Source organism: Ischnura elegans, chromosome 9 (genome assembly GCF_921293095.1).
Source record: "Ischnura elegans chromosome 9, ioIscEleg1.1, whole genome shotgun sequence".
Lineage (NCBI taxonomy): Eukaryota > Metazoa > Arthropoda > Insecta > Odonata > Coenagrionidae > Ischnura > Ischnura elegans.
In genome coordinates this window covers 17,983,762-18,001,561 of record NC_060254.1, presented here as the reverse complement: position 1 = coordinate 18,001,561, position 17,800 = coordinate 17,983,762, and the positions used below count along the sequence as shown (strand labels likewise).

The window sequence follows — 17,800 nt, the reverse complement described above, 5'->3', positions numbered from 1 at the left end:
CATTATGAAAGAGGAAGGAAGAAAAATTAATTTGACAAAAGAAGATACAAACACTTTTGGGCTGATCCGAATGCTCGTAAATTGTTTGAAAAGCCAATGAACCAGTTGGCATGTTTTATGGCCTATTTTGTCGACGACTACGAATACATAGCATATTGTATGCTGCATTTTGGTGCATACTCACCCCCTGCCAAACACCATTGAGGTGGTTCGCATGGTATTATGTTGATTAGCGTGGGCTTCGGTAAAGAGTTACTGGCTTTGATTTTACCGGTAGCGCACACTAGAAAACATAGTAAACACGAAAATTAAAAAGAGGAGCTGTTGCTATAGATTATTGGATTCAGTACTCTGGAGATGAAAGAGGATACAAACGAGGTGGTGCTTGGCGGCGCATACACTGGCTGGGGCCGACCACTCGCTGGGCTTGCTTTAAAATTGAGCAACCACCTACTTAAGCAGGGGTTGAGCGGACCACCGCTTTCAGTTCAAGATGCCATGGGTTGCCTCAAAATTAGTCCAAAAGTGGAAACTGTATGGCACTAATTAGAAAGGACTAAACCATCAGGCAGTATAAAGTGGCTAAAATCATTCACCAGGAGCTGACAAACAGGAGAAATATCCATATAACGAATGCCTCATATCACAGGTAAACCACCTCCTTCAATACTTGTAAGCGATGCACATAAACTACGGTGAAACACAGAGATCAGAACAGACAGATCGACAATAGCCAATAGATCCGACATAATAGCGATAGAAAAAAACGACGCTAATATCGCGCTAAATCGCAACATCCACGAAGCACGTATCACCAAAATAAACAAAGAAAGAGGTAAAATTGTTGCTTTGGAGAAGGCAGCCCGTGGTCATTTTAGGCCAGTGGTCGTATCTACGGCGGGAACTATACCGAGCGAAACGATTAAGCAATTTAGAAAAACTCAACCCATAAGGGAATCTTCGAAAATTGCAAAATCCAATGGGCTGGAAACCTGCCATATTTTACAAAATTTCCGCTCAATAATGACGAAAGAACTTTGGTGGACTGGACTTGGTTAGTTTGAGATGGAATAGTCTTCTGAAGTGCAGGAAATAAAATAAAGATTCAGTTATACTGTTTATTATTTCTCAACAAATAATTAAACATAATCCATTTCATAAAAACCATCTTACGAACAGGGGAAACTTTAGGTAGCCAAGAAACTGTATTTGGACGACCATTATGTTATAAGTACTAATGCTAAATCTATTCCGATATAAGCCACCTCAATAGGTGTGTGGCAATATGGGATATTAGGACACTAGTCTATAGCATTGGAAAAGAAAATACGCGATGGAGTGATTGGACTATGCAATAAGTTCTACCCATCACTAATTAAAAACCTTTATTGCTTTGGGGAAAAACGGATTCCCATACCCATCCGTTCAGCAAAATATCTCTCTTCATTTATCGTTTCTGTCGGACCTGGAGATACAGTGGGGTTCTAATATGATGTTTTCCATGTCGCTCCGAAAGTCATCTATTCTCAGTTGCTCAAGCAATCTAAGTCTAGCGCGCAGCCTCCGAGTCTCCAGCGGCTGTCAGCCCAATTCATTTAACATCTGTGTAACGCTCTCCATTATCTCCTGGCAGTTTATCACGCAGCTTTCCTTCGTATTTCATTAATTTCACAGATTGAATCTTTCTGCGCCGGATCCCATATGCTCGCTTCGAAGTGAGACTAGACGAGTACGAAATCGCACATCTCTTTCGCTTTTTCATCCGATTAAGACCTTCCCGCAACACGCTCGACCAACCCTAGCTTCTTCAGGGCTAATACACAAATATTTCTCTATTCCCCATGTTGGGGTTGAATCAGTCATGACTCCTACATGATTACCGATTCGTTTGGTCTTACCCGCAAGCCACTTACAAACCGTTCATTATTCACATCTCATGAAATGTCAGATCTCGGTTCATGCGGCGTCGACATTAATTAAGGTTCCTCATCAAGTGAGAGAGTGCCTTTCTTTTTTTTCAAATTTCTCTTCACTCCTATCGATGTTTCCAGTTGCATTAAATAAATATCGGCAGTTGCCAGGACGACTCATCGGAAGTTGTTTTTTTTCTATTAATGTTTTTTGTTCTTTCTGTTTTTTCACGGTATTTTTTTCTTAATATTATCATTAGTAGGTAATATTTTACCTTTATATCTTCGCGGTAAACTCATTAAATTATTCTTACTTTACATAAATAGACTCATACTAAATACTAATGGTTATAAAATTTTAGCTTTCTTCGTGGGTGTATTCGTGAAACACTATTGGGTTGCATGTCGCGATGGGAGCTACCACCACCTGCAAAGTACGTACGAGCTGCACCACCTGTACGAGTTATTTTCGTGACTGCCTATTATTAATTTATGAATACGTGATACAAATTGGGGAATCTATTTCATGATGGTCCTGGTAAACACCCTAGAGGTATTATGCACTCTTTGGAATTAAGTAGATGCACCACACTTTTAAAAAAATTCCCCACCAATTTGGTGGTGCTATTAATTCTCATGGACAGAATTTGACTTTCTCCATTGATGTATGTTAATTATTCGCCGTGCGGAAGAATATCGAAATAATTGGCAGAGCTTATCTTCAAGCATATCGCCTCCCTTTTGTAATTTTTTTTATTAAATGTCAGAGAAAGCAAAGAGAAAGATTAAAAATTTACATAGTTTATAATTTATTTAACGCAGGGTGATGAAGCAGGGCGTTTGTAAAGGCGTGTCCTCCAAAATACTAATTTCTGATTGAAAGTAAATCGGCTGGCCTCGGTGGCGGCTGGGTAAAGTTGTCACCTTCCAAACCCATGGTCGCGGGTACGAGTCCCGCCTTGATATGTTTACCCTTTTTCAGGGCGTGGATTTCCGTATACATACGTTTGATTGCTAACTTGCCATACAAACCCCGATGGAAGGCTCATGAGATCTGTTTTCGGTATTTTGGGGATAAAGAAATTAAAAAAAAAACTTGTTACCATATTACCACAACAATGTAGAAAGGTGAAGTTCGTCCGAGAGCAAAAGTGGCGCCGGTTCTTTTCTCGGAAAACTATTTTGACCCACAATACATTCAATATTGCGTCGGCAAGCGAGGAATATTTTTGACATCGCCCGAGAAACTCTTGAATTTGCTGAGTACCGGGAGTTTCAAAATGTAATGTGGAGTTTAAACGCTTAATAATAGTTATTACACTTAACTTAGGACCCTAAATGATATGTAAAATGAAAGACCATCTAAGACAGTTCCGTTTTCTGGCAACAATACAAATGTTTACCTAATGTATTCGCCGCTATATGCTAGAAAGCGCTTTCAACAATTACTCGAAAGACACTAATCAACGTTTAGGAAGAACTCACAACATGTCTTGGTGTATGCAAACGTGATGAATGCTTTTCATATCGAACACTTGTATCATTTTATGTCAAACTGTTTGTGTTGCCCTTTAATTTAACATATGATTTATTATATATATTTCATGTAATAATATTATAAAGCGTTAAAACTTGACTATAAAACTTGACTATTCATTCTCAAACAGCCGGTATTTTCATGCATTTTCCTACTTTTGAAGATTCTTTCCATGACCTCCACGACTCGCCCCAACGTCGAATCAAGTGCGGGCGGCGGCCGTCCTCAACTGTCCCAGGACACGTGAGCAGGAGGCATCTTAATGAGGCCACGGATGTATCGAAATGAGAGCGGTTGATCGATCGATTCAATGTGAGCACACGTGGCTGAGTATCGAGCGCCGTGGCTTGGCGCCGGCGCCACACGGTGCGCCCCCTGGCGCCACGCCCACACACCCGCTACTGCGCATGCGCACTAGATCTTAATACAACCCGTCAATGATTCACTCCTTCATTTTAACCAGCACCTGTTACATTTAATGAAAATTTAATCGAAATAGTAACTCAACTGTACTTAGCGATAGACCAAATCATGCATCGCGATGGATGGATGCTCGTCCATTTCATCGTTGTCTGAATTTTTCAACGTCTCCGTTTATTGAATCTTATTTCATGATTTTAAACTCATCGCCCTATCTGCTGAATTGCGAAGGGTCTCTCAAAATATCCTTGTCTTCTTCTCAAAATATTTCATCCAGGAATAGATTGATTCTAAGAGACGAGCGACCTCCAGATAATGGTACCATCCTAATTTTTGTTGCATATTCGTAACGCTAATTAAATTATAGCATCAACCTTGCTGATATTCACTTTCCAGCCCATTGATTAAATATATTTCACGTTGTATATATACTTCGACAACTTGCTAAAAATGAGATTCCCCGTGGGAAAAGTATCTCTGGATCTCTTTGTCTTCGTAATCACGCTTACCAAGGATTATTTGCACAAAACCTAATTTGCATAAAATTCTAATCTCACTCATGTCCTTTCCCCATGTAAAATCATTAGTTAATTTATCTCCATGGAAATCAACCGATTCCTCGCTCACTTTTTTTGAATGCGTTATGTTTATAGCTTTTCTTCGATTGCATGACAACTAATATAACAATAGCGTAACAACTAATAGTTTCCAATGTTTAAAACAATCGCGCGAATCATTTTCCCTTTCTCTCACGTGTCGGTGTCGCGAGCTGTCAGATGCACGAAATCACACGATTGTAATCCTTTATGTTCAATGCACAAGGCACTAAATGCTACCTTTTCTATTTCACAAAGAGAATCTTGAAGCGGTAAGCAGTGACTTCCGGCGAGGAATTCTGACGTCACCAAATGAACAAGATGGCGACCGTTCGTTTCACAGAAAGATCTCAAATGCGGCTTGGAAATTCTTTTTACTTATCGAGAGCGTAATGTTAAGGAGTAAACATTTAACATCGAGTTTTCAACTGTCCACCCGTTGGAATGAAAATAATGTTTTATCGGGGTGCATCGGTGCATCAAATAATGGTTTCTCGTTAAATAGAATGTGACTTGACAATTAAGGGTAAAAAACAAGAGCTCTTAGAATATTTTGCTTTCTTTTTTAGACTTTTCGACTAGGAAATTTAAAATCAGTCGGACTATGGGACGTGATAAAAAATCGACACGCTGAAAACTATGAAGTGCCAGGTTTTTCTGCAAAGGAAAAGAGCTCTCGAACACATTGTGCCGAATTCATTACATCATTCAATCTCATCTGTGTCAAACACAAAATAGTTTAGACTTGTTTGCTGGAAAATATGTGTTTTCAATGTTCATGGAAATTCATTATTCGCTTTTTTAAACCTTACATATGGATAATAATAGGTTTTATTGTGCATTCGGTGCGGTAAGATTTAAATTTACCATTTCAATGTGAAATGTGTTTATCAATTTTGTGTAAATGTCTGTCAACGAGTAGTTCTACTCCCTCTTTGAATGGTTAATGTTCGTTGTTAATTGTTCATATATATTTTCAATAGTTGTGGATATTTTAATCATTCTATATTGTTTGAACTGGTGCATGCTGTTAGGCACCTTTGACTTAACAGGACTGGAATGGTTACTTCATATATTCAGATTTTAATTATTCTGTTAACAATAATTTGAAGAATCACAATTTTTGTACATGTATTTGAATAAATTGGATTCATTTGTTATGCCTCCCATTTTTTGTCGTTTTTGCAAGACGCTTTACAAGTTTTCGGTATTGAATTGAAGGAGAAGATCAGTGTGAGGAGAAAGGACGGTTCAAAGCGGGTACATTCCATCATGGCCAATCATGTCGGCACGCGCGGATTCCTGATGCCTTACGCAAAGCAATGGCGTGTTTAACCGAAGCGAAATGAAGCGTATCTCTGAGGCAAGTGAGAATGAATATGAACGCGAAGAGCAGCCATTATTTATTGTTCCAAACCCTGGTCACAAATTATGGCAGTCCCCTCCCACGCTCCGACGTCATCGCCTCTTCTGACGTCACCGCACATCGAGCGTTTGCCCCTATGACGTCAGCGCCCACCCTTCTCCAACCCTCGCCTACGCTCACAGAAACTTGCGCATTCCGATGCACATTCCTCTGATGAATAGACAATACGATAGGCAAATCCTAAAAATAAGTTACATATTTATTTTTAAAGGTCAAAAGTTCAAATTTGTCTTTTTGTTGCGATTGAAACCTGGAAAATGTTTTAGCTAATTTGGATACTTAGTTCATATTCCATTCAATATGATAAAATCGTACGTTCAGCAGTTCTAATTGGTCGATATATTGTCCAAATTTGGAACTCATGCAGTCGAATCATTCCAACGCGAGTTCTTGCTCTTTTTTCTTGTAAACAACTGTATTCCTCTCGGCTCATTGCGGGGTTTTGCGTAGTCACGAACATTTTATAGTTTTCCTGGCAAGTCAAAATTGTCACTGTGTTTGTGTGCGGGAAGGGGGAGAGCAAGCAGTTTTCAGCGGAATGAAAACTGCTTGCTTGATGGTGGAAGCTATCCCCAGATTCGCAATTGCAAGTGAAAATGTAGTGGCACCTGCAAGTAGCTGAGTGCATGTTGGGAATAAGTCCCCAACTCTTGCCACATATCCAACTGGGAGTGGTTAACAGTAGGGCATCATGCGAATATGGAGAAATTAATGTTAAAGAATAGAATAAAACCGTTTTTTTTTGGGCAGCCACTTTTCCTGTTTGATGAATACATGTCCAATTGGTCAATTAACCAACGACTCCCTTTGGAATGACATATTTTCATTGGTAATTTCTGTAATTATTAATTTTTTTCGGGTCGTCCACCAGGTCAGGGCATCCATTTGAGCCAACGTTTCAATCCTCGACTCAAGGATCATTTTTAAGGCAAGAATAAATAGAAAAACCGGCTTTTTTGTTGGAAATTCCGCGGGAGCAGCCAATTCACTAATAATGCTATGAAATAACGCCATGTGTCATCTACCAAACGCCAGAATGCTTAATCATTAGCTGTATATCTATTAGAATGAACAGTGTCTCAACAACGAAGTATCTAGATATGTGTTCATCGCTCAATAAGAGCACCTGAAATGGTAATTGGATTAAAAAATAAACATAAATCGGAGAGATGGATTTGACGAAGACACGAAAATCTCATCCATCGATAATCTCGCATGTACTCGCGCATTATAGCAAACGTTCAATATTCTCACAAAAATTTCTCACAATGACGCGTTGGTTTTTTATAAATATTTTTTTATTTAATGCTTCCGAATGAATTCCATTGCTATCAGTGCAGCATAGGAATAAAAAAATATATTTCATTTTATATGAGTTACATTATTCATGGTATTATAAGAATGAAAGTATTTTTGGTAATGCAGCGATAAAACAGGAAATCTCTCCTAAAAAAAGGCAGTCACCACGGAGGAACGAAATCGGAATCGTTAACGTCACGCCTTTTAGTTACCATGGCAACCGTGAAATATGGCGACACTCGCCAGGCGTTTTTTCCCATTAACCGACCTTTGGTCACAGATAAGAGAAAGATTGCTGTAGATGCGATATTCTCGATCAAAAATATCCCTTCTCACAAAATCAAGCACTGCGTCCAAGAATTTCGTTGAATTCTCCTTCTTGCAGTTTCACCTCAAAATATAAAAAAACCATTAGCAGTTTTATCAACTTTCGTTTGCAACGCATCTTCCTGTCCAATAGCCAGTAGTAATCCTGGCTTTTACGCAGTTCTCCTCTCAATTCTTTTATCGGCCAATAATACATTTTGTAAACTCCCAAACTTGTTTAAATAAAATCTGGTTGCACCTTTCCACAGTATTTTAATGCGCACGACTTGTTTTGGCTCACAGGGTCATCCTCTGGTACAAGACATTGTATTAAACATGAGCATCACTTTTGCAAAGTTGAAAACGCGAGCCATTTCACAGCTTTGATCCCATTCCCCCATCACAGAGAATGAAAAAAATGGTGCCGGTTATTGTTTGCGGGAGACGTTTCCAACGGGCTTTCTCGCAAATTCCCTAAAAAATTTTTAAATATTTCTTTCTACAACCCTTGCACTCTCGGTAAAATTCTGTGTCGTAACAAAGACAGAAGCCATCCATATATCCGGCATTTAAAAAGTTAACTGTGAATCATATTAACAGCAATGCGACATGTGTTACATTGGTCAAACAGGCAGAAGTTTCATTACCAGAATGAAAGAGGTGCTGGAAAAATAGGGATGAAACGTCACTTAACGCCAAGCACTTGCTACAGACTTTTCATTCTTGTCATTTTCAAACAGAAATTCTCCACTTTTAAAGTAAGGGCACAATGCTTGATGTTTTAGAGCAATTCGAAATAGTACAAAATAAATATGCTCATGAATTAACTAGTGTTTGTCATTCACTCTTCTCTCCTTAAGATCCCGATCTTGAAAACAAACGGTCAAATTCTTTCTTCACCCACGCCTTAAGCGACCCCAATCTCCAAAGGGTTTTTCCGTCCGCCCACCCTCTCTCCGTATTGAGTTGACCATTTTCTTCCGCTCACAATCCCTTCCCGGCACCCCTGTTAATTCTCACTCCTCCCTCAGCTAACCTTCGGGGACTCCTCTCCCCCGCCTCTTTCCTGCTTCGTTACTTACTCCCGCCCCTCCATTTCTAACGACACGCGGCCTCTCTTTTTACCCTACCCCCCTTTTTACTCTTCTCAACCCCCTTCCGTCGGGCCTTCCCGTTTTCTGTGGTTCTTCCCACGTGTCGTTATTCTGCAGTCATGACTAGAGTCCTCCTTCCACCTTGAATTTCCCGTATCTCTTTAGTTGTATCTTTTCTCACTGTCTCCACTCTGTACTCCTGTTTCCCACTCCTTCTTCAAATATGTCAAATCCTCCCCACCCCTTTCTCAAAGGTATATAGGTAATGTTCATACGTAATACAGTGTCTTTTACCAGATGATGTCTCTGTTAACCGAAACGCTTTGTACGCATTAAAATGCTTCGTAAAAGTGCTGCCATCTTTTATTTAAATATGTCGAACTTCCACCATATAACGCCTGAATCTGTTGAATTCCCAAACCTGATTTCTCCGCTGCTGTCTCCGCCCATGTCTCACTACCATAAAGAAGCATGATTAAAAAATCAGTTCTAATCAATTTCATCCCAACTTCAGCAGAAAGGAAAATACTCAAATGGCCATATAATTCTCCCACGGTTCGTCCACCTTGCAAGTCAAAATTGTCACTGTGTTGGTGTGCGGGAATGGGGAGAAACTCTCTCTTTGGAGCAATTTTCTTTTCTACCGGAATATTGTAGCCATCTACACGTGAGTGAATGTTTGAGTGACTGCTTATTGAGTGCGTGTGTTTCCGCAAATCACTGGCTATCCCTAGCAGGCCCATCCTGTGAAGATTCCCGGTTTTTTTGTGGAGCGAGAATCCTTAGTGGAGGTCCCTACAACCCCCACAAAGTGAATGTGTGTGTGTTTTTTTTTGGGATTTCCAGTTGAGAGGCTGGTGTTTGGTCTCTGTGGTGAATTTCTCCCCCTTCCCGCACACAAACACAGTGACAATTTTGACTTGCCAGGTGAACGAGCCGAGGGAGAATTATACGGCCATTTGAATATTTTCCTTTCTGCAGTTCCGAGGCCGTAGAACCTCAACCCCCATTTCTGCATCTAACTTCAGCACTTTAAAGTTTCATTAGTAGAAATACTCCTCTTTTTTAGGAAAGTCCTCTTTGTGCTATTCTACTACTTTATTCTTTCATCGTCCATCGTTGGTCGCACGGATACCCAAGAAGCAGAACTCCTTCATCTCCTCAATTTTATCTTTTCTTAGTTTCAGGTTGGTCATCTCCTCTTCTCCTCTGCCCCAAACCAATACTTTTTTCTTTCTTTCCGTTTATTTTCAGATTAAATCTAATCTATGTGTTTTCCATAGTTGATAGAATTTTCCTCAGGTCTCTCTCTATCTCTTCCTGCCTGCTATCTATATTATTTCCTCTTATATATTTCACGAATCATATCTTCATCTTTCTTGAAAATTCCACTTAGACTTTATAATCCAACTCATTTTTCTCGAGAAATGGGATGGGGAAACTACTTCATACCTATTTTGTCTTTCATTCAAAAAGACTGGGTTGTGATAAATTGCCATGATATAAAAGTTAAAAAGGAAAAATAGAGGGTTAATTAATCATATAATTTAAGTTGGAGTGCAATCCAACAGAAAAAAACTCATCGTGGAATGTAGATAAATTGTGATCGCAAAATTTATAGGAGCAACGATAGCAGTGAAAACATATCTAGAAAAGGAGGCGGGAAGTATCTCATTCGGCACAGAGGATACTGTTTCCTTCTTCCTTCATTTATCGTTGGCCACTCGGCCAACCAAGTAACACAACTCCTTTACCTCCTCAATTTTATGGTTTCTTAGTTTCAGGTTGGTCCTGATCTCTTATCCTCTGCTGCATACCAATAACTTCGTTTTCTTTGCGATGATTTTCAGATTAAATGTAGTCATTGTCTCATCTGAATAAAATGGAATTTTGTTCAGGTCTCTCTCTACGATATGTCATCGGCAAATCACTCCTTGTAAGAATATTCAATCCTGGCGCTTTCTCTTCTATTCCGTAGATAGTTTCCACAATGAACTTAACGAACGCTAAGGGGAACAACCTTCGATCAGAGTAGAATTAATGTAAATGCTATGAATCACCCATTCAGAATAAACAAACACGGGGCTGCGAGTCAAAGCCATAACTTGAGGCTGACATTTGAATCTCCACCGTTATAACGGAAAATGGGAAAAGTACTGTCTATGAGTTTTGCAATAATATCTTGATACATTTTCTTTAGAGAGTAAAATTTAGGGTAAATAGAATCCACTATAGAAATACAGCACATGTAAACAAACGGAGTCATCTGAATCAGCCAATCGGACACTGAACACAACAACAATCAAGATGGTGATACCCTAGGGTGCTACTGTAGCCAAACACTTTTTTATCTTTCAATAGGTTCAAATTTGTATAATGTTTCTTTAGTCCAACCTCAACCACAGTATAAACCACAGACAAGCAAAATTTCCGCACAGCAGAGCGGCTATTGAAAAGTATTTCTCGATCATTCCTCGAAATTCCGAGCACTCGCCTTGCCTATATACTTATTAGTAGATCCTGAGAAGTAGCTTCACTCCGAGCGGTGAGGTGTGGAGGACATGAAACTCAAAATTAATGGTAATTATAGCGCCTAAAAGAAGTGGCGGCCACAAAAATTCCAATTATAAGAGATTATTCTGAAGGTAACTCATACAATTATGAACATGAAAGATATCATCTTGAACAAATAACTTTCATTTCAATTCCAGTTTCTTTCATTCAAATGATCTAGAATTTAGCGATAAAATAGCTTTCAATTCTCCGCTACTACGGCTACAGGTATTTCCAAGGACAGAATCGAGCAACCGCCGAAGAAATTTGAACATATATCCTTGAGGACAGGTGACGTGCATGTCTCGAGATCACATGCTGGTTGCATACACGCAAGGTGAATTTTAACCAATAATTCTTAGTTTCATATCGTTCGGAAGGGTGCCATCAAAAGCAGCGGCTAGTAAGAGCACGCTCTTCTTACGATGTCACACAGCGCAGGTGGCGCCTCTCGTGGGTTACTTCGAAAAAATGAATTTTCCCCCCCGAGAAATGGTGGAGAAGCAGGGCGGAAGCGAATTATATTTATTTTTCAAAAAGCGTGAAAAATAATTATTCCTTTATTTAATCTTAAACTATTTTATTAAGAAAAAACATTATCAATACTACATCCTCGATACTGAAAAATGGGTTGTGAAGTAAAATACAGCAGCTGTTTTTCTAAATAAGTATATTTTTGTATTTATTCTGAAGACTTATTTCTATACCCCAGACATCTTATCATTAAATATTATATATATAGTTTCTCGATTGAGTTTCTCTTGAAATAATGTTAAATAGTCCTCCTAAATTAAGGCTTCTTCCCCCTATGAACGACTTTTATCCTTTGCATCTTTAGTGTCGTGTGGTGGTTCCACTGTAACTAGTAGTTCCACTGCAACTCAAAATTTGAAATTTTAACTTTAACCTTATTTAAATTATTTTGTCATATGTTGATTTTTTTCTTTGAGATAAAATCAAAAGATTGTTAAATGGGGTCTGATCTTATTACCCTGAATATTACAAAATGAAAGCATGACGATGTATTGAAAGCATCCAAATGAAAATAGAGACAGTGTCTATAGGGCGTTGGGTATGTCTCCTGATAGATAAAACGAGCTAAATGAATATTTTTCTGAAGATAAAAATATACACTCGGTACTCAACAGAAGGCTACGAAAGTTGACCCCGCGACTGGAAAGCCGTATTTTGTTTCGCGTAGAATTTAAAGATAAATTGTTATTTATTAATCATTCGGTCCAACTCGTCCTTGTTTTATTAAAATCAACTCTCTTGAAGCGTTAAATCGATAAAACGATTAAAAAATAATCAACTGCAATGAAAATATAGCCATTTTGGCTGAAATAATATGAAATGATCATATTTATTCGCCTTCTGCACCGAATAAAAAAGACAGCATTCAAATCGCGCTAGGCTCCTCCTAGTAAAACAAGAAAAGAAGCCTTTATTACAACTTCATCCATTGTTGATTGCGACTGAAAAATCAATAGATCTGATTTTCATTTCTCGATCCGCCGCGACAAGAGCTATTTACTACGAAATATCGACGGCCCTTCCCATACTAGCTGATGACGTCACGAAATTATGCCGAGCGTGGAGTAATCTCCTATCCTTGACCTCACGTGGTTCACTTTCGGCACTGTAAGAAAAAATCAACATCCGAGAAAATAATTAAAATAACTGCGAAAAATCCACAGGAAAAAATCATTGCCTATATTAAGAGAATATTATTATCCATTCCCTCAATGAAAGGTGTTCTGCATGTACGAGTAACAGAACCTAATGGCGTCACCTAATCGTGAAATTTGAGCGACCAACGATGGGTTTTCTTGATTTAGGAGACCAGAACCTCAATTATGTAAATGTGACAGCGACGACGGCGATAGATGACCATCACGTTCTCCTATCACGTTCCGCTGTATCGCGCGATCATGTAAGCTACCGTCATCGCGCGTATCATATAGGTACGAGCGCGTGAGGTTGGTATCATTGAGAAATCTGAAGAGCCAATGAAATCCTTCGACACATCTTTGTCCGAAAATTCGTCGTCTGCGGAGTCTTTAAAATAACAATAACAAACAACGAAAACATAAAATGGATGCAATTCAAAGCTAAGTACTTCGCTTCGCCAACAGATAATAGTATGATAAAGTACTCGTATAATGGTAAAGTTATTGGAAAAGTGTAGTATTACTTTTCGATGTGTGATAACGTAATCCATTATGCTAATGCTCGCCGGGAGATGCTGCAGTCATTATATTTACTATATCGTAGAGAATGGCCGAAAAGTCGTGACCTTGGATTGAAACTAATTAATGTTGAAATGATAATGGAAGAGTTATCGCGCTAGCGATTTGAATGTAAGTAATTAATAGTTGATTTATGATGATTAAAAAATCGAAAAGGAGTTTAACGATGTTCATGGTGAAACAAAACTCAGTACTATTCCACAAACTTTTATTTTAACAGTCTACTACTTTCGACGTTTATACCGTCATTATCAAAACTAACCAGACTGTTAAAATAAAATTTTGTGGAATAGTTCTGAGTTTTGTTTCACCATGAACATTTCAACGTTCCAAGAAGTAACGCCCAAATCAGTTGAGTTTAACGATGTTGACATGTTGGAGAACGTACTTGGCAAATGTTGATAATTAAACTTCGATATAAAGTAATTGACGTGTGAATCACGGATGTACTTCAATTAGCAGTACTTTCCAAGTCGTAGTGTGGAAATATTTAAGCTCAATAGAATTCACTACCGTGCGCATAAAACAATTGAACAACGTGGACAACTAATAATGTCAAGAGAGCACTCCAGTAGAAATAATTAAGGATTTCATTGGTTTTTAATCGATTATGGGGCATTTTTAAATTAAATAAACAATTTTTTCCTAATATATGCAATTAGTGCTCGTTTTTATGCCAGCATATGCTTATCACCATCGGTTTCGAACGTGATAGGCCGATGACGCTGGCAGCGTGATAAAGAGAGCGATCACGGTTTCATAATCGCTGCTATCACCTTCCGTCGTGGGAATCGCGTTGCCCCTGGCAACGACATCGCTCTCACCCTTCTCACAGTTACATAATTAGGGTGCAGGAGAGAGGATGGCTGGATGAGGAAGGTGTAGTTCCTTTGTCTTCGCTTTCATTCCTTTCTCTTTTACCCTTTCTATACTGTCAAGATGGCTTTTCATGAGTAAGGATTTCTGATTTGAGCTCGATCAATATCATCGTTTCTTTGTCTCCACATATCAGACTATTCGACCTGGGCATTCTTACACTGGCCAATCGAATCGACGCGCGTGCGAGACACGATCTTTATACATACGTACGACCTTGGTTAACCTCTATCCACGGAGGTAGGCGGGCACGAACTCCCGGCTACCTCGCAGCACGGCGGCCATGGAAGTGGGGCTTCGATTGGATTCGTGACGAGGCGCCACCCCATTGGTCCGTTCGATCGACCCACTTTCGGCCCGACGCTCCTCCTCCCAATGACGTCATGAGGAGGCAGGCGCCCGCTCATCGTTTGAGGCCCTCAGACAGTCGCCTCAGAGCAGTCGCCGCCTCAGCCTCCAGAGGAGCAAGCCACACTTACAATCATCATGAGCACCAAGCAACAAGGCAGTAAGAAGGATGATGGCAGGGATTTCGGATTCGTGGACAAGGAACTCAGCGACGCAGTGGGACGCATGACGTACACAGGTTAGTGGGTCTCATTTGACTTCCGCCCCATTCGATTGCCCCATTTTAGATAGGCTGGCATAAGTAGAGGCCGCCTCTGCTTGCATTAAGGATTCGATCCCAGGGCCCCTCGGATCTACAACCGAACACTCTAGCCACCAAGTCACTGAGAGAGAGTCACGGGCACCATCTATGGCGGCAAATTCCCTCCAGCGCCAAATCGTCCCTTCCAGGCGCCGCCGACGGGTGAAATGGGAACTACATCGTTACGTGGATCAAAGAGATCGATCACATGAGTGGTGACATAATTTGGCGAGAAATTCAAATTGTGGGCAATAAAATAGGAATTGGGATGCAATTTATGAATTCCCTAGGTTCCAGCGAGGTGAAAAGGAATTTGAGAATACCGAAATGATAATTACTTAGATGCACTTTTCCAGGGAATCAACGTAAGATCAAACCCACGTTTCAATATACAAGATAACAGCATCTTCAGGATGTAAGTTTCCCATCTTACACTCCTGTCTCCTCAGCCCACCTCCTAATCTCCAAAATAATGAGAGTATAAATTAGCTGCAACTACCATTTTTCCTATGAAGGTGATTTTATTAGATTGTAAGATGATTATTTTTATATTAGTTGGTTAGATCACCTCCAGGATTGGATAATTATTTCAGAATGCTCAAATATTCTCGGTTAAGTCGTTTTCTATTCGATGGTTGCGAATCGAATTCATTCGATTGTTGCATCGAAGTTACGTCATCAATCGCGCCTATCATCTTACATCGTGACTTCAAAATGGCCGAATCACCGCGGAAACGCTCGAATATGCACGGAATTGCGTAATAGAGAAATATTTTACCTCAATTAACGATCAAATTAAGAAAATCACTATTACTAATTAACAATTATCCACCAAATTAAGAAAATCGCATTTCTTTGCTTCAATTTTTCCGTTGAGTTCAAAAGCCCAATAAAACTACGGATTGAGTTTGAAAATTAGGCCTATCAGTAATTTAAAAACTTGGGAGAAAATTATAAATAGCGAACGAACTGTGACGACTGATATGAAATACAATTGAAGACGAAATAACTTAACCTTATTTCGGTGCCAACATATCCTAGATAAAATACAACGGAAAGCTGCGCGATACGTCAAAAACAGTTACGATCAAATATAGCTTTTACACGAATTAGTCTGGGAGCCATTTGAGACTGGGCTGCGTGTTGGACTTAGATCGCTTAAGCAAGTAAAAACAGATATCTTTCAGGTCATCTTAGGGCATCTTAAGGTCGTAGAGAAGCGGTTAATAAAGAGAAACATTTTTGCCATTTGGTAAGGTATGGGAATTCACTTATCCCCTGAACAATAGAGGATTTTAATGAGCGATGGTTAGTCAAATTACTTCAACATGCACTTTTATTTTATCCACGGGTGGTGTGTCGCTTCGTCTATTAAGTCGGCTTGCTGGGTATTATATATTGTGCAGTGATATAACAAAGATAATTTTAAATGTATAGCGTTGCTTCAGGGTTGATATGATGAAATTCCGACATATTAGTAAACTTTAAGTCACCAACAATTTTCCACGAATGGTTTAATTTCATTTGTCTACATTACTCACACGACCTATCAATTAGATCTTCATCATTCTCTTATAACATCGTATTTCGAAAGCTTACACCCTTGACATTTTTCTATCTGAAGATAACACAAAATGCATTGCAACCGATGGTGAAGTTGAAGTTTTCGTGGGAAATTGCCAGTAAATATTATTTGTAAATGTTAATGCTGAGTGAAAAGGCATGTTAAACGAGCTCAAAAAAATGAAAATGCTATTGATTCTTCGTTTAAGGCAGAGTCCTCTGGATGGCCATTTTCAACACTGCTCTCTCACAGTTATTACTTGGCAATGTAGAGGACTCTGCTGTGAGGAAACCTGCGACGCTCTCTTTCATTTTAGACTACACAGCCAAATGCAATATGGCCACTACCTGAGCAACAGAACATGTCGAGGCAATTTCAATTCAAGCAATATTCAGTTTAGAGGGCGTTAATTCCGTTAATGACAATGGCGTACGCGACTTCGTCTGTGTGTCACTCGATCGATGTGCAGCAATTACGACCCGGATCAATGCGAGATTCCGCCGCTCGCTCAACGGTGGCACTGCGATCGCAGGTCGCGTAGCTGAAGGTCAGTCCCAAAGTCACAGGCTCGAGGAAGGTAGGTTAAGTGAAAAAATGAGTAATGTCAAAGCAACTTTAGTCAAGTAGAGTTCGAAGTTCCTCTTAGTACATTCGCGTGCCACTGAAGATGCAATTCTCACTTGCATGAAAACACTTAGCAAAGGATATTCTAGTTGTTTCCGATATTCATTAATGCAATTCGTTGCTATATATATTTTGCTCAAAAAGAACAATATTGAATAGCAAGGTTTACTCTGCCTAAGTAACGTAAATTAACCAGCAATAATGATTGCCCTATAATACCCAGGGTGAAAAGGAATATAAATTGGCGGCTACAATTAGACAGTCACGGATTCACGTTGATTCTCTCCTCTGCTAAATGCCAGAAAACACGAAACCCAGAACAGTGAACTACACGCCATGTATGGGACCTTTCTATGTCATAGGATTTGAGCTGCGTAAATATCAGGGGAAATTTTTACAAAACATTTGGTGATAATCTCGATAAGGTTGATGAAGCTGTTGCTTTCTGATGAACGATCACTTTGTTAATTTGATTGTTTTTTGTTGGTATGAGGTTTGTTCATTTCCAAATTCACAATTTTATGCTCCTTATAAACATTTTTATAATTTTATCAGTCCTATTTTTCTGATTGATAAAATTTATGAAAATTCCAAAATCGAAATTCATGAAAAGAAGCCGTAACAAGAAAGGGAAAGATATGTCAGAGCGAAAGAAAACATTTTCGAAATGAAGCCGTTTAGCTGTCATAAGATATCA

At 39.3% G+C, this 17,800-nt stretch overlaps 1 protein-coding gene across 1 annotated transcript in view; it reads left to right on the top strand.

Moving 5' to 3' along the window:
• The first annotated feature begins 14,678 nt into the window (after positions 1–14,678).
• Positions 14,679–17,800, top strand: part of LOC124165146 (glutamate decarboxylase) — a 74,952-nt gene continuing 71,830 nt past the window's right edge. The window contains exon 1 of the mRNA XM_046542454.1: positions 14,679–14,852. Within this exon, the coding sequence (XP_046398410.1) occupies positions 14,753–14,852 (100 nt within the window). The 5' untranslated portion in view covers positions 14,679–14,752. The remainder of the gene's footprint in view (positions 14,853–17,800) is intronic.